This window comes from Lagopus leucura, unplaced genomic scaffold (genome assembly GCF_019238085.1).
Source record: "Lagopus leucura isolate 7727_CA_CO unplaced genomic scaffold, USGS_WTPT01 Super-Scaffold_73, whole genome shotgun sequence".
Classification (NCBI taxonomy): Eukaryota; Metazoa; Chordata; class Aves; order Galliformes; family Phasianidae; genus Lagopus; species Lagopus leucura.
This window is the reverse complement of record NW_024962252.1, coordinates 54,420,164-54,445,613: the sequence shown is the minus strand read 5'-3', so window position 1 is coordinate 54,445,613 and position 25,450 is coordinate 54,420,164. Positions and strand designations below refer to the sequence as shown.

The 25,450-nt window shown below is 37.6% G+C and overlaps 1 protein-coding gene and 1 long non-coding RNA gene across 4 annotated transcripts in view; one reads left to right on the top strand and one right to left on the bottom strand.

Annotated features, from left to right (window-relative positions):
* Window positions 1-12,125, top strand: part of MYCT1 (MYC target 1) — a 22,474-nt gene extending 10,349 nt beyond the window's left edge. Inside the window, exons 2-3 of one of the 2 annotated variants that reach the window (XM_042882090.1) lie at window positions 8,331-8,427; window positions 9,146-12,125. In XM_042882090.1, the coding sequence (XP_042738024.1) occupies window positions 8,406-8,427; window positions 9,146-9,672 (549 nt within the window). In that variant the 5' untranslated portion in view covers window positions 8,331-8,405 and the 3' untranslated portion in view covers window positions 9,673-12,125. The remainder of the gene's footprint in view (window positions 1-8,330; window positions 8,428-9,145) is intronic. The other variant, XM_042882082.1, reaches the window with a different exon arrangement.
* Window positions 7,609-20,279, bottom strand: LOC122185902. Of its 2 annotated transcripts, none has more exons than XR_006180988.1 (4): window positions 20,248-20,279; window positions 12,502-12,613; window positions 9,222-9,481; window positions 7,609-7,734 (listed from the first exon to the last, which is right to left on the bottom strand). It is a non-coding gene; the product is annotated as an uncharacterized LOC122185902 (long non-coding RNA). The 2 variants fall into 2 exon arrangements; XR_006180987.1 differs by lacking the exon at window positions 20,248-20,279 and adding an exon at window positions 13,333-13,631.
* Between the last annotated feature and the right edge of the window lie 5,171 nt (window positions 20,280-25,450).

The window sequence follows — 25,450 nt, the reverse complement described above, 5'->3', positions numbered from 1 at the left end:
AAATTAATTAAAAATTAAAAAATAGGTGTTCAAGTAGCAGGAAGAGGAGTCTGTATTTAATAAGGAGTCAGTATCTAATAAGATACTGGTCAGTATTACTGAATATTGATCAGTATTCATCAAAGTTCACAAATGGTTCCTCTTCTTCCCATTCTTCAAATTTGTTCAACATCCTGCATTCTCACCATGAGAAGGCTGTAGTTTTAGCGATCTCAAAAATAAATAAATAAAAGACAATAAATAAAACACTAAATACTATCTTAATAATCTATATCTATAAATCTAAAAATCTATATCCAATAAATAAAACACTAAATACTATCTTCATTCCAAGATATTTTTGAGCAGGCATGACCCATGTTAAAGCTGTCAGCAGAGTACTCCGTGGCAATATTTCAAAGGCAAAAGGGTTCTGAATAAGAAGATACATTTTTTGAGAAATTTTACAATTTTGGGTCCCAATAGATTTTCTTCATCTTCTTCCAAGATGCACACATGCATCAGTTTCATTCATTTTGTTTATCACAGAATCACAGAAACACCAAGGTTGGAAAAGACCTACAAGATCATCCAGACCAACCATCCACATATCACCAATATATTCTCTCTAAACCATATCCCTCAAGACAACATCTAAACGTTCCTTGAGCACCTCCAGGGTCAGTGACTCCACCACCTCCCTGGGCTGCCCATTTATGCTGATATATGATGTACATTTGCAATGGAGATTAAAAGATACGGAACTGTGAAGGAGAGACTGATTTCTGGAAGTAGCTGAGCTACCAGTAAGGAAAAGAAACTAAGTCCTGCCTCTTGCTGACAGGAGGCACTTCTGACACAGCAACAAATGTGCAGAGGTTGCAGCATTTCCAAAAAGCACTGCATTGAGAATCACCATTTGTAGGATGCATTATACAGTCTGAAATGTCACTTCCATTTTTCTCTTTCAAAAGACTCTGTTTGATGTTCTAATATATTCTGTATTCTTTATATTCTAATAAATCTTAGGTTGCCTATATAAATCCTTCTCAGCCTTTTGTGGGTTCTCACAGCAAGCCTTTTGAAGCTGTGTCTGGGCTTTTGGTTTCAGACCACAGGCATTAGGATTGCTATAGTAGGACTGAGGATGATACAAAGCCTGTAGGCTTCCCAGTAACATGAAAAATCTGTGCTTTGTACTAACCCTGGATTTCTTCTGTTTCCTTGAAGGTACTTTTGTTTGTTTGTTTGTTTACTCTTTTTTAAAAAGAATTTCAAGAAATTCTCTTTAACATTAGAACATCACTCTATTCACTTATCTTCTTCATCCAGGAAATGATTTTATTCTCAGGCTCTGTAAAATTATCTTATCAATTAAATAATAACAATGAAGCCATATTGCACTGTGGCAAATTGTTTTTTATTGTTTGATTCAGATCCATGCAGAGGATATTTAGCTTAGGGCTGTGCTCTGTTTTTTCGAGGTTGATAAGAATTTCTTGCCAGAGGACTGTGCTGCACATGCAAAACAGATCACAATTACATTACTCTCTTTGTAATGCATCAGGAATTACAATGAAACCATGCAGTAACAAAGTTTCTATCTCTGTCTGCACAGAGGAGTCTGTGCTTGGTTTTGCACAGTTACGCCAAAGGCCTGAAATTAAACATGGTGACATCTCTATCTTAGATGTTTCCTTCTGATTACTACAATTACTCTTTATTTATCATTCCAGTAAAAAAATCAAACTGCCAGTAATATCAAAGCAACATCATTACATCTAAGTTGGTTTATAGGCTTTTGTTCAGCTGTTCTGAATTTTTATCACAGTGAATGATAGTGAAACAAAACAAAACAAAACAAAAACACTCTTACAGAGAAAGTTCATTCTGGATACCACTAGACAGCAAGAAACAGGAACTGGCTTATCATCACATTTCACCATCAGCACAGATATTTGCAAAGAAATGCAAATCAGTACAAGCTGTACTTCACTTAACCTTCCAAATATTTATGTTGTGCTTTACTGTACATGACTTTCAATGTCTCTGAAAACACCAGTTCTAAAGTGCTTATGGCAGCACAACTCAGTCTGAGTTTCCAGGTACTACAAGCTCTTCTATTATCCTTCATCTAGCTGTTTATTTAGTTAGGTTTTTATTATTATTATTATTATTTGTTTGTTTTTAATCCTATTTAATTAGAATTAGAGTAATTTACATTGTATTTAGATTTCCAACATGAATTTCCAGCAGAGGGCAATCTTGTTTCTAAGTAGGTGGCTTGTTTGAAAATTTAACCTGCTAGCAAACAGCTGTCCACTCTGCTTTTCAAACTCAGGATTCATTGAAAGACACAGACAATGCCATTTTTTTTTTCTTGTCAATTTATTAATTCATTGAAAGACACAGACAATGCCATTTTTTTTTCCTTGTCAATTTATTAATTTCCTTGCAGATATTTCTGGATCTATTTTGCTTGCCTGATCAAAGAACATCTTATGAACTGTACAAAATGATGTCTATTTGAGTCTCAAGCTTTCACTATTCTATCTTCTTTTTTTTTTTTCAAGACAGGATTAACTATTTTACAAAAACATTTGATTAATGTATGGATTATAATCTTTAATATTTGTTTGTGGATACTCTACAAATGTGGACTATCTGTTCTGGCTTCTTCCTGTCCTCATAGATAGAAACAACTTTTACAGTTCTAATCTGAATTTCCTTTATTTTATTCTTTATTTCTGTACTTCTTACCTGATTTGTAGTGGATATGAAAGCTATATTTGCAGCAACAATTCACTTACTAGTGGGAGAATTACTTTCTGTGGCTACAGAAAATAATCTAGCACTGGCATAGACAGAATAAAACATTTCTGTTACAAGCTGTGTTCGAAGGTAGAATGACCTTTCTGACAGCTTATTAATTATTGACTATCTTATTAACACTTGTGTTCTGTACATCCTGCCCTTCTTTTTGCTTTTCGCACAGATTCTGTTTTCCAGACCTTACCATCCTCATATGCTTGCTTCCTGGGCATCACAGGTGCTTGAATCACTTTGTGTTTTAGATGGTCTCTTTCCCTCTTTTCACATGTACCACATAACATTTCTTAGTATTTTCTTAACAAGCTATGGCCATGACTCAGACCACAGCTGGCTGCTTTCACAAAGAAGAAAATTCACCCACCCAGCTGAATCATGGACTTCCTACAAATGATTAATGAGAAGCTGGTTTGCTAACACAATTAGTGGCAGCTATCAGGAAGATAGTAATGTCAACACTTAACAGCTACAGAGAAATTGATTTTTTTTTTTTTTTTCTGAACTCAAATAGCAGCATCATAGGAGCTGGCTTCTATTACCAGTCCCAGCCTTAAGCTAAGTTTTCTTGGAGCTCCTAGAGCTGAATTTATTTATTTATTTATTTATTTATTGACTTCTTTTGTGCTGGGAAAAAATGGTAGCACTTTGGGCACAGGGTGTTCCTTTTCATGTTCATTGCCTAGTATTTGTGAGAAGGAGCAGTTTCAGCTCCCCCATCTTATGTATGCATATTTACTAGGGCTGCAGGAAGAAACACCTTATGAGTTCATTAAAACTTTAATGCATTTGGACTGCTCCTGTCTGGTTCTGCACGACTCAGGCTGTGTTACAAATATTCACTGTCGACTGTGATGAACCTCACTTCAAAAGGCAAGCAGTATCTGAACCATTCTTACTTGTCAGGTTACCAGATTTGTCATTTACAAGTGCAGTTCATACTTAAATACGCTAGCTGGTGCTCTGCACTAAGCTGTGCAGTATTCAGGAATGAATTCCCATTCTGGTTTGTGAGTTTTTGTATCATCTTTTGTCACTTAGTGTTCATTTAGGGGGAAAAAAATTCATGGTGAAGCAGAAACTGAGCTGAATTTCCTCATATTTGAGATGAAAGCCTCTGCCACTTTTCAGAGTCTTTCACATTTGGGCAAAGCAGGGTGTAGGCAAGTGTAAGTGCATGTAGAGGGAGGACTGCTCACTTGGGCAAGATTTTAGTCACTGGCATGTGGTGTGCCATAAAGGAAAGACTTCATAAAAATTTGAGAAGTAAAAGATTAAAATGGAGGAGAAAAAAAAAATAGAACTCTAAAATTTCAATATGCAACACAAAAACACAAAGATAACTCTTTTTCACTATGCAAGATAATATTATGTTCTGATATTTCTCATTTTTCATACAGCTGAAATCAAGCAACTTGTAGGTGATATGTTCTACAAATAAGATTGCTGGATCCCACATGAATTAAAGTTTTCATGTCACGAACTTACTGAGCAAGTGAAAGGAAGAACAGATGGCAAAACTACTTTCAGTTACTGAAGTAAATGAAAAGGAACACGAACTAACAATATACGTAAGACATCTTTATAGCAAGCTACGTTCTTATGCAGAGGAATGCCATTCTTGATTAACAAACTACTACTTTTAACTTCTAAAATTACATTATTTCTATTTTAATGGAGAAACAACAAAAAATTAATAGCTCTGAAACATGAAGAATATTACAGTATTTGAGTAATCTACTAGAAATAGTCATCTACCAGAGATGAAATGTATAGCTATCATCATGAGGATGTTATCTACCACCTTACACTTGGCAATAGCATGATCAGATGAGATGCTTGACAGACTGTCTGGCCCATTTTTGGTAACTGTAGGAAGCGATGCAGTTCAGATTCAAGTCATGCGTATACTGAATAGTGCTTTTCCATCTCTCTGTTCTTTGCATTCAGTACATTTCCCCCTGCTGCTGTTGATCTTACCCTGGGAAGCTCTCTCTGAAGTTTATTTCTTTTCTCTCTCTTTCATGATTTAAATGATATTACTATCCTTTCATGAACTTGGCCAGCTGAAGAGTTTGCCCTTGTATGCATTTGTGAGCATAGTGGCAGGAAAACTGTGCATCTGTCTTTTCACAGTAATGAATCAATAAGGCTGTGTTGTTAATTTTCTGGTCAAATTTACCTAAGATATTTCTTCTCAGAAGGCTTGCAGATTGATTGTCCCAGCTACTGATGCCAAAATTGGATGGGAAGAACTTGTTTCAGGAGCATCTTGTCAGACATTTTATCATCTTTACTAAAAAGACTTCCAAATTTCTTCTGCATGGATTCTACAGTGCTTAAGGACTTGCTGGAGACTATCAGCTTGATAGAACACATAGTAATGCTTCAGACATATAGCTCATGGAACCATAGAATGGAAGGAGCCATATAGCGCAAGGAATCATGGAAGGGAGCCTTAACGGTCATTGTACAATCAATATGTGTACAGAGTTTAGGCTAAGTAGGATCATCACAGTGGAAAGACAATAAATGAAAAATGCCCACCATTGTAGACTCACGATAAACTCCATAGGGAGCAATCTCCAGAAAGAGATCCTTCCTCAGTGGCAGTCAGCACTTAAATGGGATCTAGGAGAGGTGGAGCCAGGCTCCACCCCCTCCAGTAGCACAGGTGAATTGCCTTCACCTGTGCTCCTGCAGCTGATTCATTGCTTGCCTCAGGTGGTCAATCAGAGGTTCAGTCCATGATCATCAGTTCCCATATAGTCATCTGGTTCTATTATCTTACAATAAACAAGGACACCTACAGTTATATTGGGCTGCTCAGATATAAGCTATCCAGCCTGACCTTGAGTGTCTCCAGGGACAGGGCATACACCACCACTCTGGGTGACATTTTCCAATACCTCACCATCCTCACTGTAGAAAAAACTTTTTTCTTATATCTAGTCTAAATCTCCCATCTTTTAGTTTTAAATAATTTCCCTTTGTCCTATCACAACAGACTCCACTAAAGAGCCTGTTATAAAAGGCTTAAGGAAATCTACAACAACTACAGCAGAAAAAAACAGTAGTCTGAAACTCTGACCTTTTTAACATGGATACAGCGAAAAGACCAAGAAAGTTGAAGAAACTAATGTATCAAATTGTTAATCTTGCAGCAGATTTGGATTATGCTTTGTTTCCTTTTGTTTCTGACATTTTACCTGGAAGTCTCATGATTTTCTATTGTTGAAAAACTTTTATCATTTGTCTCAACTGCTGTTGAGGATCAGGGGAGGTAGAATTGACTGAGATGAGATGCCTGATCTTTTCGGTTGTAACATAAGTAAATAAATAAGACAGTGTGAATAACCTGAGAAACATACGGTTTAAAACATATTTAGAGAATCAGCACCAAGGAAGTTAGTGTCAGCATCCCTACACATCCCCAAATGTTTTTTTTCTCTTCTACAAGCAGAGGACAGAACAGCATGCACAGCCCTCAGTAAACCATGGGATATTGTAACAGCTCCCTAGGAGATACATCTTAGCAGTATTGCACTTGCTCTCATGAAAGGCTAAACCTGCCCTGGTGCTGCCCAGATTAAGGATGAGAAAAACAACTCTGAAGGCCAGCTGTTCTCCTGAAAATCCCAGGTGCAGCAAGTCCTGCTCTGCCTTTGATTTTTCTCTGTTTTGTAGTATTTTCTCCAATGCACCTCAGGGCTGTGATCACTGGACGTTCTAAAGAGGAAATCAATGAGCATAGATTCAGTGTAAGTTTTTAGAACTGAACTACATTTCAGTGAAATTCATCCTCTTCAGGGGGTCAACAAAAAACAAGTTTGGCCTATTAGTGTGCTCCTGCTGTTCCCGCTGAAGTCAGGGATAGTCTGGGAAGAGAAAGAAAAAAAAGTGCCAGTAACCCATAGGTCTACTGATATTTCTATAATAGGGACTAGAAGAATCAAACTTAGATACAAATTGAAATGAGAGGATATGGGTTACTACGTGTGGACTGCAATAATCAGAGTTAACCCAGCTGAGTTTCCCCAGAGAATAAGTTGACCCTCTATTTTTGCATTCAAACATAGAGGTAGAAAAATAAGAGAATAAAAGAAGTTAAATAAAATGAAGGTATTATCAAAAAAGGATAATTGCCTGTGCTGTACCTCCAGCACAGGGAACTGCACGTGGGAAGGACTAAAGAGCCACACTCAATACCTTTGTCTATTCCCTCATCTGCTTTTAACTGTGAAGCACTGATTAGATTGCACAGGTGGTGAAAATTATGGCTAGAGGCATGCAGGGACAAACCCTTGCTGTGGTGGATGGCAGTCCCTGAGCCAAACATGTTAGTTTGTCTAACTGAGCTTGTCTTCTTTCATGTGAGCCTCACAGAAAGCACCTTCTCCTCTCTACTAGAGTCAGGAGCCCAAATAGAAGCGGGGATACTGGGAAGCAGCACAAACCCTTGTGTTTGGAGGACTTCTTGACTGTCTCAAAATATAATAATGTAACTAGAATTCTAGGCAAGATGTGAAAGAAATCAATCTAAAAATGTTTAGCTCTTGCTTCTCTTTCCCATGGCCATGCTGGGACAAGAGTAGAGATGCTCAGACTACAGTTCCGGTGTTTGGGAAGGTATCTTTAAAACATCTTCTGGGTGCTCCTCACTGAGGGTCACCAAGATCTGGTTCTTCCTTCCTATCTTCAGGAGGATGAGGAGGAATATGCAGCAACTGAAGATGCTAAACACATTAAAACAGCCTAATAGACTGTTTCTTACATAAAGAAAAACAGCACAGTAAGGCCTGCCATGTTTCCAAACATAACTTTATAAAACGCAGAATCATTACATGTTTGTCGGAAGGCTACTGATGGTGATGAGGCTCTGATCTGCAGTCAGGAGTTGGAACACCGGATGCTGCTACTCATGAGCTCCTGCAAAAATAGAACAAACATTTGTCCTTTGGCTGCAGTTTGCCCAGTCAAGAGTATCTTAGTTTTAAAAATGAGGGCTTGAGGAAAAATAATATTTTGAGGTTAAGTCTGGTCTGCTTCTGATCAAAAAAACAACAAAGTATTTTTAACGGGAAGATGTGCGTTGCAGAACTATCCTGTGCTTTATCACATACATCTTTAATCTACCTTTTGCAGAGTATTGTGATCAGAAACCTATCTGAAAACAGAGATCACAAACAAACAACAACAGGATTGTATATACATCCAAAATGCCAGTGGCTTAATTAGAATTCAAATTTTCTGGGCCTCCTTACATTTTCATCTGTCCTAAAAAGTACTGAATGAATAAACTCCTCAATACTCTTTTCCTTATTCCTTTCCATTCTCCTTCTAAACAGAAGTGCTTCACAAGCATCATGACGCAGACAAAATAATCATTTCAAATATTTCTATGGCTCTCTTTCACTCATTTCCTCTTTTCTCAATCAATAGTCAACACAGAGTTTCATCTCACTTGTGATCTAAACCCAGCTTGTATTTTTAGGGGATCTGTAAATGTTTTCCTTTTGTTTCAGGCCTTATTCAAGATTACAAATGTACAAGTTTTCTGAAGTACCTGAACTATTAGAAAATCTTATTCCTCTACACCTATGAAAACATGGGGAGAAAATGGTATTCCTCATACTCTTTTTGTATTTTCTAATCTCTTACTGCTTTATTTTCTCAATGGGAAATCAGTATATTTTCAAATTAAGCATGGGAGGTGAGAATTATTCAATAGACTTAGTACTACTGATAGTTACCTTTGACCTAAATCATTCAGGGTATGGTGACTTACACTAATTATTATAAGGATTTAAGGTATCTTTTTGTCAGTGGTAAAAGGCTGGGATATGAATCTCTTGTTAGAATAGATACAGGGCTTAATCCTCTAAGAACATGGATATGGATATGTCTCACTTGTAATAAGTTAGTAAACACACACACACAGAACATAAATACCTATGAAAAAGATGGCAAGCCTGTCTAAATCCACATTTTGTATGTGAAGAAGAAGAAAAAGCTTGGTGGTTTCATAAGCACACCTTGGTGCTTCTTGGTGGCCATTTTTGAAAGAGACTAGAGATTTTTCCCTTGCATTGGCTGGCACAGAGGCTGGTATTAAATGCAAGCTACTTTCCAAATGTTACTGAATTCTGCAAACTAAATAAAAAATACCCTGTAGCGAGAACAGTATGAATTCTTCTGTGCTGCAAAGGTTCACGTATTTTGCACAAATATGTGTAGGTTTGCTCATCTTTTAAGGAGGCAGCCACATTCAAATCATTTTCAGGCAAGGTTGTGCTTCAGATCTAAAGTATCCTTATTGTGTATTTCTGTTGTATTTCAGAGCATGTAACAATAGCCTTCACAGTGTCCATGCTGATTGGACTAGTGATTGGAGGGATCATCTGGGCCTTATTCACCTGCTTGTCCCGTCGCAGAGCTAGTGCCCACATTTCCCAGGATAACTCTTCACTCTTCACTCGCCGGTCCAGACCCACATCCCACTCTTCTGGCAGGACTGGATTTTACCGTAACAGCAGCTGTGAACGTCGAAGCAACCTCAGTCTGGCCAGCCTCACCTTCCAGCGGCAAGCCTCCTTGGAACAAGCCAACTCTTTCCCCAGGAAGTCAAGTTTCCGTGCATCCACCTTCCACCCTTTTCTGCAGTCTCCTCCCCTCCCTGTGGAGACAAACAGTCAGCTGATCACCCTCACTCCCACCAACACCACTACAACCCTTGTGGGAAGCACAACCAACAGTTTAAGTCGACCTGAATTCCACTGGTCTAACAATAGCCTCCGTATCTGCCACTCCACACAAACCCCTCCTCCTGCATATGAAACCATCATAAAAGCATTCCCAGACTCCTGAGATAGGACCTTGCCACAAACACACAGTTATTTTTGGAGGAACCTCAATCATCCCAAGCAATTGTCTGTGCATGTTGAAGATCTCCAAGAAGTCTCCAGCTGCTGTGACACATTGCAGAGGGCATGTGCACTGCCAGGAGGCAGGTAGTGCTGATTTCTTAGAGAGTTATGTCCCAACATCCAATGAATCATTTGTTTTTGCACTACCACCTCTAATTTACTGCTTTTCAACATGCTGACATATTTCTACTGCTGTATTGTAGCCACTATATTTTTTTCTTTAGGGGAAAGAAAATGCTGCTGCATTAAAAAAAAAAAAAAAAAAAAATCATTTCTCAAAGAGAATTTTAGAAATTACTGATACAAACATTATTGCAATTTTCACTATTCAGTTCATTTTTAAATAGCAAACAAGCAAATTAAACCCAAACTTTCTGGTTCTATGCATTTTCCCAAGGATATTTATATTTATTCCAATGAACACTTCCATTAACCAGCTTCTCACTATAATCGTACAACAGTTTCGAAATGAGGAACCTTAGACAAAAACCATGCAGAAGATTTATCATCACAATTCCATCCATGGTTCCATTGATTGCAGAGAACCTTAAAAAGTTTCCATGTTAGAGCTGTTTGTGTGAAATTCCTCACAGTATGAGAAAAATGTTAAGGTATATCATCCTTCATGTAAAGAAAAGTTTTGAAGAGCATATTAAGTGCTTGATGACTGTCTTAGAGAATTTTCTATCTCCTGCCAGCTGAAGAGGTAGCCACCTTTTAATGCCCAAGAAGGCTGTATGGGAACAGAAAACCTGATGTCTCTCTCATTTGTCTGGTTATGGTTATCAAGATAAGCATTGCATGAATGACCACTAGTTTTTTAATTACGTTTCCTGCTTTGCTGTGAGATTGCTCATTTCCTTATTTAAAATTATATTTCTCAAATAGCACAAAATTTTAGTTCTTCCTGGAAAGTTATTCACTGAAATCTTGCCTTTCATTAACAGCATTTTAGACATTTACATCTGAACACTGGTATTGTACAGTTGTGTGTAACATGAAGATAAAGATGGAATTTTAGTTGAGGTTAACTTACATTCTTGACTGTTACAGTCAACTGTCTTAGTTGAGACTAATTGCACCAACATGACAAGTTCAGGATTTTGAACTAACACATAAATGGGGGTGGTTTAAAATTTATTGTATCAATTTTCTGTTAGGTCTTGCACATTTGAATAAAGACAAAAGAATTTCCACAAGTAGGAGAAGAGTCTTACCCCTCACTTAGAAATAAACATTTAATTCCTAAATCTGCTTGACAGCTCCCACCTGAAGGACCCCTGATCCTGAAGAGTTGTTCCTGTGTTTCAGCAGAGAACCTGAGTCCTCACCTGTTCTCCAAGAGGGACAAGGATTCAGCAGATTTTGAGAATGGGCAAAATGTTTCACACCTTACTTTGCAGGCTTTTGGTGTCTAGCAGCTCACATTTCTCTGCAGAGTCCAGTATCCTTTGTGTAGCACTACTGATCTCTTAACTACAGTCTTCCAGCCACAAATCTTCCCATCTGCAAACATTGCTACAAACATTGAACTTACAAGTATTACTTATTATAAACTACAAGTATTCTTTCTTACAAAAGCAAGTTATTATGCATTTATTTACTGGCTGGCTTTCATGTTTTATTTTTAGTGTACCTTTTTTTTTTTCCCCCCCTTCTAGAGGAATGTATATCAGTGCTAGAACAACAACTTATTGTGTTTACATTTTTCATAGCAGACACTTTGAGTTCCAGTACACTGAAGACTTGCTGATAAGGCTGCAAAATTGCATTTGGCTAATCACAGGCTACAGGCTTAAAAAAAAGTAGTCCTCTGGAGAAAAGCAGCTTTGTTATTTTATTCTCTAATAATATTTTTTCTCTTATAGTCTTATTGAGTCTGATGAACTTCATTGCATATGAGTGCTTTCATGGTCTCCTAGTTCTAGAATAGGTAACACTGCCTTTTTTGATGTGCTTTCAAAAAGCAGAATTCACACCTTCTCCCTTTGCATATTGAGTCTAGTGGACTGACTGTTTGAAAAGACAGCTTGGCATACAGCACCTAGCTGGCCAAAACTGCTCTATCCTTGAGAGAAATCATTCCAGATGAGTGATTTTTTTTTTTTTACTCGTGGTTTAAGATAAAAATTACATATTTTCTTAGTATATTACTTATATTAAAGAATATTTAGCATACAATGTAGACAAGTTTAAACGTACTGTATTTTTTATCATGAACACTGGATACCAAATTATTTTTAATTTCCCTTGGATTAGGGAGATTAAAAACACAGATTGTTTGATGCATAACAAGGATTGTTGGATATCAGTTTTAACAATATCTGAAGCTGATGTTTTGTAAGTTCTCCAGAAGTGCAGAATGTGAAATAAAAATAGGTGTTATAATCTTGACCTCATGGGTTTTGTTTTTTTCAAAAATCAATGTGTTGACTTTTATAAAAAATACTTAAATGGAAGTTTACTATCTTGAATTATTCAGGCTGATGTAGTTCAGAATGTTAATGGAGATTTGATCTTTCCTCTTCTCTATGGAGAGACAGACCATTGATGATGATAGTACATGAAGTTAGCATTGGAATGTGCAATGTTAGAACACTTTCCAAGGACTGCATGTGAAAATTAAAGCAATTATAAAATGCTTTGTTTTCTTATGTTAGTAGGAATTAACTATTTTTTAAATGAAATGAGAATTCATCAGAAGATATAACACTTCAGGGCAATACAAATATCCCTCATCAATAAGGTGATTACAAATTCAGTGGCTTACCAGTACTTGGACTTCAATCTACGAAGCGTTTGCTTTAAGCATGTTGTCAGGGCTTTCAGAGTTCCTGCTTAAACTGCATGGGATTGACCTTCAAATTGAGTTCAGGGATCACCTAGGATATTATAATAATTATAATAATTTTAATAATTATAATGATTATATAATAATTGTATCAAAAGATTATCATTCCTGATTTAAGCCTCACAACAGATTTGTGTATAACATTTTTAATACTGAGAAGCAGTAATTAAAGGGTATGGCAAGAATCACACAGGAAGGAATGGACAGAACTTCAATCACCCTGATGCCATGATACTCTGTCCTGAAGTGAACAGAGCTACTTCTTTTTACAAAGAGAATTTTGTTTTAATTGCCCATATGCACAAAACCTATTTCTCCAGTTCTAGTTCAATATAGAAGACAAAATTTACCAGCTCTTTTTTTGTGTCTAGTTATGTTCCAATGTATTTGCAGTAGTTTGTTCAGTATTCCTTGACTTTTCCCTATTGAAGAATTTCTGATTATCTCTTAAGACTGATCTTCATACCGTAACACAATGAACATTCAGAAGACTTGCCAAATCAATTTTTTAAAGTTCAGTTGCAATTTGCCATGAAGTTTTTGAGTCATCTCCACGTTCATTCTTAAATATAAAAATGAAAAACACATTTACTGGAAATATCCTCTCAGAACTGAAATGACACATGCCAGATCCCTGACCTATAGGCACTTGATAAAATTAGGTGATGTCTATGATGCAGTACAGCTTCTGGGAAAAAAAAAAAAAATAAATAAAGAAAGAAAGGAAGAAAATACTAATTGGAAATTTACCTCTGCCAAATCCAGAGCAGATTAAGGAAAACGCTGCTGGTATAGCTTCACAAAACAGAGAGCAGAATTCTAAAAATCAGCATTGACATCACTGGAACCTCAGACCTCACTGTGCTAGGTGGTGGCTGTGTTGCATCCTGTGCTCTTGCCTGCAAATGCAGCCTGAAAACACAACTTGACAGAGAAGTCTGGTTTCATGTCTCCTTTCTCTTTTTAACTTTTATGTAAACTCTTGGCTCCCATCACAGTTATGACAACATTACCTCATGAGGGTGGCACTGTCTGATGGACTTGAACTGGGTAGCAGACCTATTTTTATAAACATGTTTCCTGTCTTCTTTCTGTGTGGCATTCTGCAACAGAGACATGGCTTTTTTATTTTTATCTATTTAGGAGCAGAATCAAGTGACTGCACTCTGACGGCTGGGAAAGAGCAAGGAGTTCTTTTAAACAAAAGTAGAGTGCTTTTGAAATGGACAATGCAGAGTGATGGGTCCAAGATCGCAGGAAATTAGATTTGCTAATTTAGGACATAACTCTCTGATGTGCCTATGAACATGGACTATATGGAAAGGCATCGAAATGCAAAATTGCAAAATCATTCTTATATTTGTCAGGGATGACCTGTATCAATATCAACTGACTTTATTTTATGATGGCACACTGAGGAAAAGTGATGCCATGTTCTAGTTTCAGCTTGACAGGAGCACAAATCACAGCTTACAGTAATTTGAATTCTTTTGGATGTACATGTAGAAGTTGCCAATGAAAAACAGGATGAACCTTTGGCAACCCGTCTAGGGATTGAGTTGAAGCCCACTGGAGACCCATTGAAGCACAGGAGGGAGATTAATTCTCTGCCTGTGTTCTGCTCCTGTTCTGATCTTTACTAGAAGGAATGCAGAATTTTTTGTTGCTGTTTATTGCTTCTTTATGTAGTTGCATAGCGTGTTCCATATCTCTCCATGTGGATTAACTACAGTGACAAAAATACACAGGTCTTCATTCTATCCTATCCTTTTGTTCTCTGCCAAGCAACAGGAAAGATAATTTTGTTATCCAGAGAATCACTTTAAGGAATTGATTGGGTTTCATGTGATAAACCCTCTAGCACTAGTTTGCCAGCAACAAAGCATTGTGATTTTTTCTTTTGCGTCTTCTGCTTTTAATTCTCTGTAACCCCTTGGGTAGTAGTATGGAAAGATACATCCATCTTTTTGTCAGAGTACGTGACAATCATCATTTAGTGAAACTGAATTCTCTGAGATGTCTTGCAAAATTCTTACCAATGTACAGCAAAATTATTCATTATGTAGAGATTTTTGAACATTTTTGGGTAACATAAAACTCTCATAAGTACACCTGAATGCTCAAAAAACATATTTTTGAGTGCTTGTGTACACAACAAATAACATCTTTTCACGTTTCGGTGTTCCCAGGTATTGAATCACTTCTGAAAAGGAAGTTGAATATTGACATTCCTACAGCATCTAAACATATTTGAAATGCATGAATTAAAAAAAAAAAAAAAGTAACTAAATTCTCCCTGAAACACTAAAGTTAAGCATTTGTAGATTTTAATCTGTTTCATTTGGGTGAACCTGCTCTAGGCCAGAAATGTCCCTAGCAAGGCAAAAATACTCATGAAAGAAACAGGAACTGGAAGAGCTCAGTGTTTGTAAAGGTGGGCTTCAACTAATGTAAATGAGTTAGAAAATAGCATATTTGCCATGACTTTGCACAGTAAGTGGTAGTGTGACTGTTTATTTTCCTAATAATATTCCTGAAAGATGCCAGAAAAGGTTTCTCTTTGTTCAGTAATCCCTAATCCACAACAAGGCACATGCATTGGCATGCCTTCTCACAGACATCTTAAAAGCAACATTTAGAAGCTTCTGCTGTAACAGTAAAATATATACAGTCAGAAAATAGAGTACCATATTCCTTATATTCTCTTAGAACTGATGTGCCATCCACCTATTCAACAGCTACCTATTGCCCACTTTCTGATTTTAGATATGGAAAACTCTATGTTGAGTGCGCAATGACCAGGACAATAACAAACCAAAATCTTCACGTAAGATAAAACAATCGACAAGTGTCACATATCTGTGATGCATTTTCAGATAGATTCTTTGTATTGAACAAACTCCTAGATATCATTAAGAACATTTAAATGTATTTACTAGGAACACAGAGAGAGAATATGAGCAAATGTTCCTGTCCTTTTCTGTAAGACATGGAACGGCCAGATGTTTTTGAAAGTTTCTTCCAATTTTGGACATTACAAAAAATATAAAAACAGATAGAATGTTTCAGACAACCTTGCTTAGCTTGACGTTGTACTCAAAATCTGAATCATTAGTGGTTAAAAACTTTTAAGACTAAGTATTCAGTTATCAGGACACCAAAGTTGTAAATCAGAAGTTATACAGTATTACATGTTGCTGTTCTTTAGGGGTAGATTTGCAAATGGAGCATGCTAGTCATACAACTGAGAATATTGCTACCAAAACCAATCCAGACAAAAAGATTGTTTCAGATTTACCATTAATTCTCCACATGCACTTACTGACCACCAATAACTTAATCACTATTGCTTTTCTGTTCATTGCAGTGAGATTAGTCATATGCTTAATAACTCTTCTGAATCAGGATATAATTCCATAAACTACAGTGTTCTACTGCCTAATTTAAAAGCATAACTTGTATCTGCCAAATGATTTCTATTTGATGAAAGTTTTCTCTCTGTGAAAACAGATGACTATTCTGCTAATCTCACTTCCCCGTCACTCCTTGATCATGTGAAACGTTCTGTGAGGATAAAATGGTTATCCTTATGTCCTTATGCAGACTCTTAGGGAGGGGCTGTGTTGAGTTTATGTGGGAAGGGGAGGACCCTGTGGGAAGAGTCCAGAAATTGCTCCATGTCAGATCAGAGGCAGCTCCAGTCGGCTCAGAAAGGAACCCATTACTAGCCAGAGCTGTCGTGAGCAACATGGGGAAATGGTTTTCAACTGAAGAGGGTGGATTTAGACTAGATATTAGAAAAAAATTCTTTACTATGAGGATGATGAGATACTGGAACACGCTGCCCACTGGAACAGAGAGGTTATGAATGTCCCCTCCCTGGAAGCATTCAAGGCCAGGCTGGATGAGGCTTTGAGCAACCTGGTCTAGAGGGAGGTGTCCCTAACTATAGCATTGTGTTGGAACTAGATGATCTTAAGGATCATCTAGTATCCCTTCCAACCTGAACACCTTTCAGGCAGTTATGGAGAGCAAGAAGGTGTCTCTCAAGCCTCCCCTTCTTCAGACTAAACAATCCTGGTTTCCTCAGCCTCTCCACATAGAAATATTGCTCCAATCTTCTCAAGTTCATTGTCCTTCTCTGGACACACTCCAGGTCCTCTATGTTCTTCCTGTAGCGAGAGGCCCAAAACTAAACACAGTATCAAGATGTAGCCTCACAAGAGATGAGTACAGGCAGATGATCACTTCCTTGCTGCTGTTGGCAACACTATTTCTGATACAAGCTAGGATGCCACTGGTCTTCTTGGTTACCTGGGCACACAGCTGTCTCATGTTCAGCTGAGTGTCAATCAGTGCCCCCAGGTCCATTTCCTCAACACGGTCTTCCAGCCTCTCTTCCCCAAGCCTATAGCGTTGCCTGGAGTTGTTGCAGCCAAAGTGCAGGACCCAACTTGCTTCATTGCCTCACCACCCTCACAGAAAATAGTCTATTCATTATATCTAATATAAGTCTACCCTTCCTGTCTTTCCTGTAGGCCCCAGTTAAGTATTAGAAGGTCACTGTTAGGTCACCCTGGCAGTTCACTTATTTAAACTGAACTATCTTGACTCTCTCAGCCTGACTTCACAGTGCTCCAGCCCTCTGATAATCCTCACGGCCTTCCTTTGGACTCGCTCCAACAAATCCATGTCTTTCTTATGCTGAGGGCTCCAGAGCTGAACACGGTACACCAGGCTTGGTTTCACTCAAGAAGTGTGACAGAATCACCTTTCACCTGCTGGTCACACTTCTCTTCATGTAGCACAGGATATATTCAGCTTTCAGGGTAGCAAGTATGCACTGCTGTCTTATATTTTGTTTTTTATTGACAGAGATTTTCTCCTCAGAGCTGTTCTCAGTCTCTTTGTGCAGCCTGTATTTGTGATTGAAATTGCCCCAACTCACTTGAAGGACCTTACACTGAACCTTGCTGAACACCATGATGTTTGCATGGGCCCACTTCTCAAGCTTGTCAAGGTCCTTCTGGATGGCATATCTTCCCTCCAGTATGTTGGCTGCAGAACACAGCTTGGTGACATCCAACACCTATTTCTTTCAAGTTCTGAGAGAAAGATAAATCTGATCAAGTCAACTTCTGTTACCCTTTCATTCTTCCTTTCTTCGAACTCAATATTAAACTTGTCAATACTCATTGAGTAACGTCAGTAGAGAGAGATGCTATTTTACTCTTCCAAGTGAGCTGATGCATCCAGTAGCAAACTGAGAACATCTCTCAAACAAGAACAAGAAAGAATACTCGTGACAGATGACCTTGTTGCCCTTCCCATACCCAATCTTGAATGACATGAAGCTTCAGGCTTCCTAGCTTTATTTTAATGATGTCCTTAGATTGAAAGCTTATGTTTGTAGAAATAAACATATAGAGTATCATGCCAGTGACAAAAATAAATAAATAAATGATTCCCAGTGAGAATGTTTTCTGAGTTTAAGCCTACAAATCAAATCCATGCCTCTATTATGCCTTCTGTCAGCATTAAGTTGATCCCACCATCAAAGAAGTTATAACTGTGAACCACTATTTACTCTGGCTATTGTTTCATGGTGGTCAACTTAAGAGCTCCATGGTTATCCAACAAGCTCAAATATAGCATACTTGCCAATGAAAATAGACACCTAGTTTTGTTTACCTTGTTGATAGAAGTATTTCAACCTCTACTGGGGAAAAAAAAACGAACAAAATAAACACTTTCAGAATATTGAACCAACCAAATTGGTTAATCCATCATGTATCTCCATCTTAGTCAGTATCACTCTCACCCTATTTTTTTTGTGGCAGACCACCTGAGTTTGATCTAAATTAAGCTTCTCACCAGGTAATCGTCAATAAAACCTTGTTCTGAGCCAATGAAACATTACTCTTTAAGAGCCTTTCAGCAACACAAATGAATGAGAGCAAACTGATACTCTTCCTGATGTCTCCAAACTTCAGAAAGATTTACTGTCTTCTCAAACCAAGTCTCAAGGCTTTGGACAAATACTTCAATAGGAACCTACCACAAAACTTCACCTGTGCCTTAATGAACAAATATGTTCATATTTGCACAGAGAAATAAAAAGAAACTCTGAACCAGATTGTGATAAAATACAGTCTTGTCTCATTTAAAGAAGTGCTGAGAAGGATATGTATGACTAGGATATTGACAGAATTAGCTCTCCAGAGTACTTACAATTTAGTCCCTTCTCACAAAGACAATGAACACAAAAATATTTTTCCTACATTTCATGAAGAAATGTTTATTAATCTATTCATGCTCTTCATCATACTTATTGTTCTGGTTATCTACTAGCTAAGTCTGGATAACCTGCAGAATTACTGAACTCTGAAACTGCTGGTGTATATTTTTCTTGTGATATTCTGTTCTCCAAACCTGATTTTGATGAACATTTTCTGTGGATAACCAATAAATCCAGCCTTGAATAACAGGGTTTTTCACAATTGTGTCTTTTCTTTTAACAGTATTCAGAGCATGGGCCAATGCATCATCAAAGAATAGCAGATGCAATGGACCACACATTAGAAGATGCAAGTGTGGAGAATTCCACTGAAATTCTTGAAATACACAGAAAGGGGATTGGAATCAATACCAAAATATTTTTATATTAAAACAGAAAATGTTTTAGGTAGGTGTTTTAGGTAAGACAAAACAATTATAGGTGACCTGGAGAGATGTAAAGTACTTAAACCTCATAAAAAATAATTATTTGCTACCATCCAATTTTAAAAAATTATCTTTTCGTTACATGCTGGATTAGTGTTATAACAGAAATACAATTGCATTTACTGTGCTGCTTTTGATGTAACTGCACATTTAGGCCGAAGTCACAAGGAGCAAGATTCACATATACTTCAGTAACTTATAAATAAACGACTTGTCATAATTCCAGTATGAAATTTAGCAGATTTCAAAGGACTAAAATTCCTCTCATTGCTAAGCAGTAGGTAGCAACATTTTAAAATTATCATTCCATAGAACTGAAGACACTGCCAGTTCTTTTTGCATAGGTGCTCAAAGTTCTGAGAGCTGCTCTGAAAATAACACTTCCTGTTTTATTATGTTTGCTTGCAACATCAGAGGTGGATGTTAGGGGAATAGCAGTAGAGGTTCAACATTCCCACCAGTGTTCCATCATATTTTGTTGCTGTGCAACAGATGGCAGCAGAGGGGCAGCATGACAAAATGACATGTGATATGGGAGAGTATATGAATTAAAGGTGCACCATTGAATTCCTCCATGCAGAAAAAGTGGCACCCACTGATGAACATTGATGCTTACTGAACATTTCTGGAGATCAATCGATGGATGTGAGCACAGTAAAGAGGTGGGTGGTGAATTTCAGCAGTGATGACAGTGGATCACCTCCACTGATGCAGGAATTTGCAAGTGCAGCGTGCACGCTCTCGCTCATCATCGGTCAAGATGCATAGCTAATGGTGGTGACCATATTGAAAAATAGTGCTTTATATCTGAGAATTTGCTCTGTCAAACAGTACTGTAATGTGTATAATCAATGAATATTAAGAAGTCATAATTATGAAATAAACAAGAGAGTTTGCCAAAGCAGACTACAATAACAAAAAGAGAATAAATAGAAGGCTTACCCCTATCCTGGGCTCACTCACAAAACTCCAGCAGAGCCAGTCTCCAGAAGAGATCCTTCCCCACTGGTAGCCAGCTCTTAAATAGGTCTAGGAGGGGTGGAGCCTGGCTCCACCCCTTCTGGCAGCACAGGTGAATTGCCTTCACCTGTACTCCTCTGGCTGACTCATTGCTCACCTGAGGTGATAAATCAGAGGTTTAGGCCGTGACTCAGCCATTCCCATACAATTATGCTTTTTGTATCAGTTGTAGTTTCCATATGAATAAATAGGAGGCATTAGTTTTGGAGCAGCCTATGTACAAATATGGCATTTCCCAGCTGAAGTAACATATATTAGAGTAGTGCTCCAGGACAGCACGCTATACTATACCCTTTATACACATAGGCAATTTTAGAAAACTTCTGTCAGCTCTTTTTCCACAAAAACAATAGTGGTAATTGCTTCAGACTGAAGCATTTTTAGCTTGTTTCTGTCGTAGCATTTAGATTGTTGCTTTTTTCAGCTCAGTAAATAAAGAACATGCGATGATTAGGCCAGTTCAAGAGATAAAGTTATCCTGGCATAATTAACATCTTAAAATGTGCTTTCCATCTCAATTGACGTGGTTTTTCTATATCCTGAGACAGTATGTCTGCTCTCACATGCTTCTGGACTGCAATAGTAGCAACATTCAGTGGGGAATACAGAAAGAATTTGGCCTTGTGCACAGCCTAGTACTAGGCTCTTGTACTAGACACAGGAAATAGGATCTCTGTAAAATCAGAGAACTATCACAGTCACTAATGTACAGGCACTGTGCACCGTATAAAAGTCTACAGTCATTAAGATTTAAATGTATAAATGAACAAGATTCTGTGATACTTCATGTCTTTTTTTTTTTTTTTTTTTCCCAGCTAGTGTTAGAAGAAAGTAAGAAGATTAAGAGACATACAACAGCTAGTCTGCATCTAGGGATGTATTCCTATCCAGTAGCATCACTGGTTTATTGGATTCAAGCTTTTGGTGAACTTGTAATCATACTCCATAAGGTTAGTGGCAATAGTAGATCAGTCTGAGATAATGGGCCCTGGACATGTTCAGTCTCATGATTTTGAGCTTTACTGTCATGCTGTTATATGCATTTTTTGTTTGTTTTACTTTTAATAAATAATCTGAAGGGTTTATGGATATTTTTTTTCCATTCTCTTTTCCTTTTGTACAGTTATAGGCAAAAGGATATTATTTAGTACAGGTGAAGGTTGGGAAAGCATGGGGAAAATGCTAAGACATAGGTTTGAAAGGCAGTTCCTAATATCTTGATCTAAACTAACAAATACCAAAATATCATTAACAACAACAACAAAAAAAGTTATTTTTAACAGATTCACTATAGCATTTCCTGCTTAGTACAGACAAATCAATGCACGTGGAAAATTTCTAAACTCTATGAAAGAAAATATGTTGCTTTGAGTTAGCTGCATATGGATGAGAAGCTGAGTCTGAACATTGTAGAATCCTGAAGATACACATACTTGACATACAAAGAGGTAATTTTAGATTTTCAGAGGAGACAAATGGACTGGGGCAGCTGCAGTAGTATGGAGGGTCACATTTCTGGTGAAGAAAATGTCATCTGATCCTTTGCTGAAGTTTATAGCACTGTTGATAAGAATAGGACATATTTCAGATAGTTTGTTAAAACAAGCACCTGACATAACTAAAATACAAATCACTCTGTCTTCCTGACAAGCTTTGTTTTACCACATGGTTTTTCAGGTTTTGAGGTGAATGTCATGAACCAGATGAACATGAAACAGTAGTTCAAGCACATGCCAAACAGTATGAACACCCAGAGAAAACAATATCTTTTTGCAAAGCTGAACTTGCACTTCAGAGTGAGTAATAGGAAATATGAAAATGCGCAACTAAACAACGATCAATAACAATTTTCATAGATGGCATGCTAGACAAGGGGAAAAGACCTTTGGGGACACCACTGGATTCAACATCTCTCCTTTCATGTTAATTGTTCAAAACTAGGCAGTTTTAATGAAGCATGCTTATATGTTCACGGAAAAGAAATCTGAATGGCTTGTGGTGAATCACTGAATCATCAAAACTTACTAATATGAAAGGTGGGAGAGTGATTGGAAGTCATAGAAATAATCCCAATGTCCCAGTGATTTTGAAAACTGGTTTTGGAAATTGTTAACCCACACTGGGTCACAATATGAAGGTAATACCTGGAACAGGAGAAACTTGTATAAGTAGACTAATTTGTTACTATAGTATCCTGCAGTTAATCACTCTGCTCTGAGGATGTGTGACATGAGGGTTCAAAATGAGCCGAAATGAGGAAATAAATGTTCCTTGGTTCACCAGCACAATATCCTCCTGGCCTGGGAACTGAAGAGATGAGCACTCCACTGGTGAATGTTTTTGGAGGAAGGAAATAGTGCATTTTGAATTGCAAAATATTTGTCTGTTATTAATTCTATTTACTATCACATTTCTGAGCCTGTAGAACTGACTCAGGCCGAAGATTTGTATGGTTGAATGATTTGTAGGTTTGAATGATTGTATGAGGACTGTGCTTTTGAATTAAACCTTATCTAAAAGAATGAACTGGTGGTTTTCTTATTTATTCTGAAAGGTATCCAAAGATGACTTCAAAAAGAATGCTGTGAGTACAAGATTCAGCATGTGATCACATCATTTTTTTCCAAATAGGTGGTATTGAGGATTGTGAATGTTTGCAGGAAAGAAGCAAGAAGCAAGCAAGGTAACAGGGTGCTGAGAGAACAAATTGAAGGTTATGTTAGTCATGCTGCTGAAGGATTAGAGATGAACAGATTAGTTTATGACTTCTTATTTTAATGTTCTACTCCTCTTGTACACTTTCTTGACATTTCTTGTGTTATCACTTTTGTGGAAATTGGAAAAGCTGAATGGCAGTACTCCATCGATCTGCTCTGTAAGCTCTGAGAACTCATGAATCAATGCGATATGGCTATGGGATCAAAGACAGAATTTCGTCTACAGGAACATGAGCTGTAATGCACAAGGGAGATTCTTCAGACCCAGCGATTCATGAGGCAGAGCTCATGAGTCAGAAGTAGTTTCCTTTTCTGATATAATATGCAAGCTCTAAGACAACTCTCTTCTTTCTTCTTCTTTTCAAAATAAAACAGTATTTCTACTGTTCATGTAATTTCTCTTTTTGATAAATTTGGCAAATATTAAGCAGGTCCTCAATGGAACTAACCAGATTTCCCTTGGCTAAGAATTTGGCTGTAGGAATTATTTAGTCTTATAAATTTCAGTAGTTTTATAAGTTAAAAGGAATAATCAGATCTAACTACCAAACCTAAAAGATCTCTGATCTCTTTCCCCCAAATGAAGTACTTGACCTATATCATGCACCGCAGAGGTTTGTGTATAAATGGAAAGTTAAGATTTCAGACAAACTTATACTCTTTCTTCAATCCTGTATAATGGGGTTGCCATCATTCCCAAATATTGCAAAATTTTCAATCATCGTCTTGGTTTTGTGCAGTGGAAAGTTAAAGAAAACAAACAAAGAAGCAGGAATAACTCAAAGGTGATTGATAACATGAAATAAAGACAAAAGCTTCAATCGACATGCGGCTGTTACACATCAGGATTCCATCAATAGCAACTGCAAAATACTTGACTGAGAGTTGCCTGTGTCTGATTATTGCCCTTAAGAAGCTCCCAAGCAGTGTTGTTGTCTAAGTGTCACTTTTCTGAAAGGACAGTTTCTTTCAGTAGAATGTAGTACTTAGAGTATTCAGTTGGGACTCCTATACAAAGCTTTCTATATCTGCCTTTTTATAAAGCTTTTATTTTGTTTTTAATGACTTACTCCTATCAAAACACCTCAAAATGGCACAGAATTAGTATGATTTGTGAGTGTAATGAAAAAAAATGGAAAAGACTAGAATTTGAATTGCCACTTGAAACTCATCTCAGTCATACTAAAACCTCCTTCTGTGAAAATCTTCTGGAGAAATGAAAGGAAGAGCTAAGGAAAACTTGTTTGATTCACTAGGAGGAGGTGGTAAGTACAGTGGGGTGATGAAGATTAATGCAGATAATTGTTATTGCAATTGAAAAGTACTTGGAACATCTGGGGTCATTCTAAGGCTCTTCTGAAGACTTCCTGCATAAACATGGTAAATTCACTTGTTCTCCCTGTGACTCAGTTTCCTGACTGTAGAAAAGGAAAAATAGATGGTATGATAGAATAACTGCACTTAAAACAGCTCAGATCATGAAAGAGGCTGAAGAGAGTTTTTTCGGGAATACTGCCACCCGTAGGGTTCTGAAGGTTGTTTTACCCAACCTTAAAGCATGCTTACTCTCTTTTCCAATCCAGTTTATATCTGTAAAAAAAAAAAAAAAAAAAAAAAAAAAAAAAAAAAGATAATAACAATAACAAACAAACAAATAAATAAATGTGGCAAAACAGATTTAGACTATACCAAATAAATGCAAATGGCATGGCATGGCATGGCATGGCATGGTATGGTATGATAAAGAAGTACTGAAAAAGTACCAATGATTCTCTGCTTTTTGTTTGTTTGATTAGTTTTGTTTTTTGATTTTGCTTTTTTTTTTTTTTTTTTTTTTTTTTAGCAGTGTAAACTGCATGTTTCCTCACAGCATGCAGCTTCCCGTATAGCACATACACAGTAGTTGAGAACACACTTGCTTTTCACAAAGCCCCTAGCAGCAGACACAGAGCCTCCCCTTCTTCCCAGTCTCCATAGCCCTCAAGAAGCCTGACTGAACCTTTCTCTCCTGCCTCAGCTGAAATGAGCAAGCTCAAAGAAAACTTTAAAAAGAAAAATACGATTCTCAGGTTTCAGCCGCAGGCTGAGCTTGGGCTTTTCCCTCGGCGGATGGAGGCTGCATTCAGCCCCGGGCGGGTGGAGAACCGAGGCCATGGGGGTCTCCCCCCCCCTCCTCCGGGCCGGGCTGAGAAGCGGCAACCTTTGAAACATCTTTGTTCTGCGCTTTAACACGGCTCCCAGGAGGCGGATTTCTCCTCTCGTGTCTCAAGCACTTGGGTGAAGTCCATTGAACTTCGCCAGGCGGTGCATGCAGCACTATGCCCGAACACCTTAGCTGGATATTTGTGGGTGGGGGGAACGCGGGGCTATTGATGCTCATCTCGCCGTTCTCCCGCTGAGTTACTTCT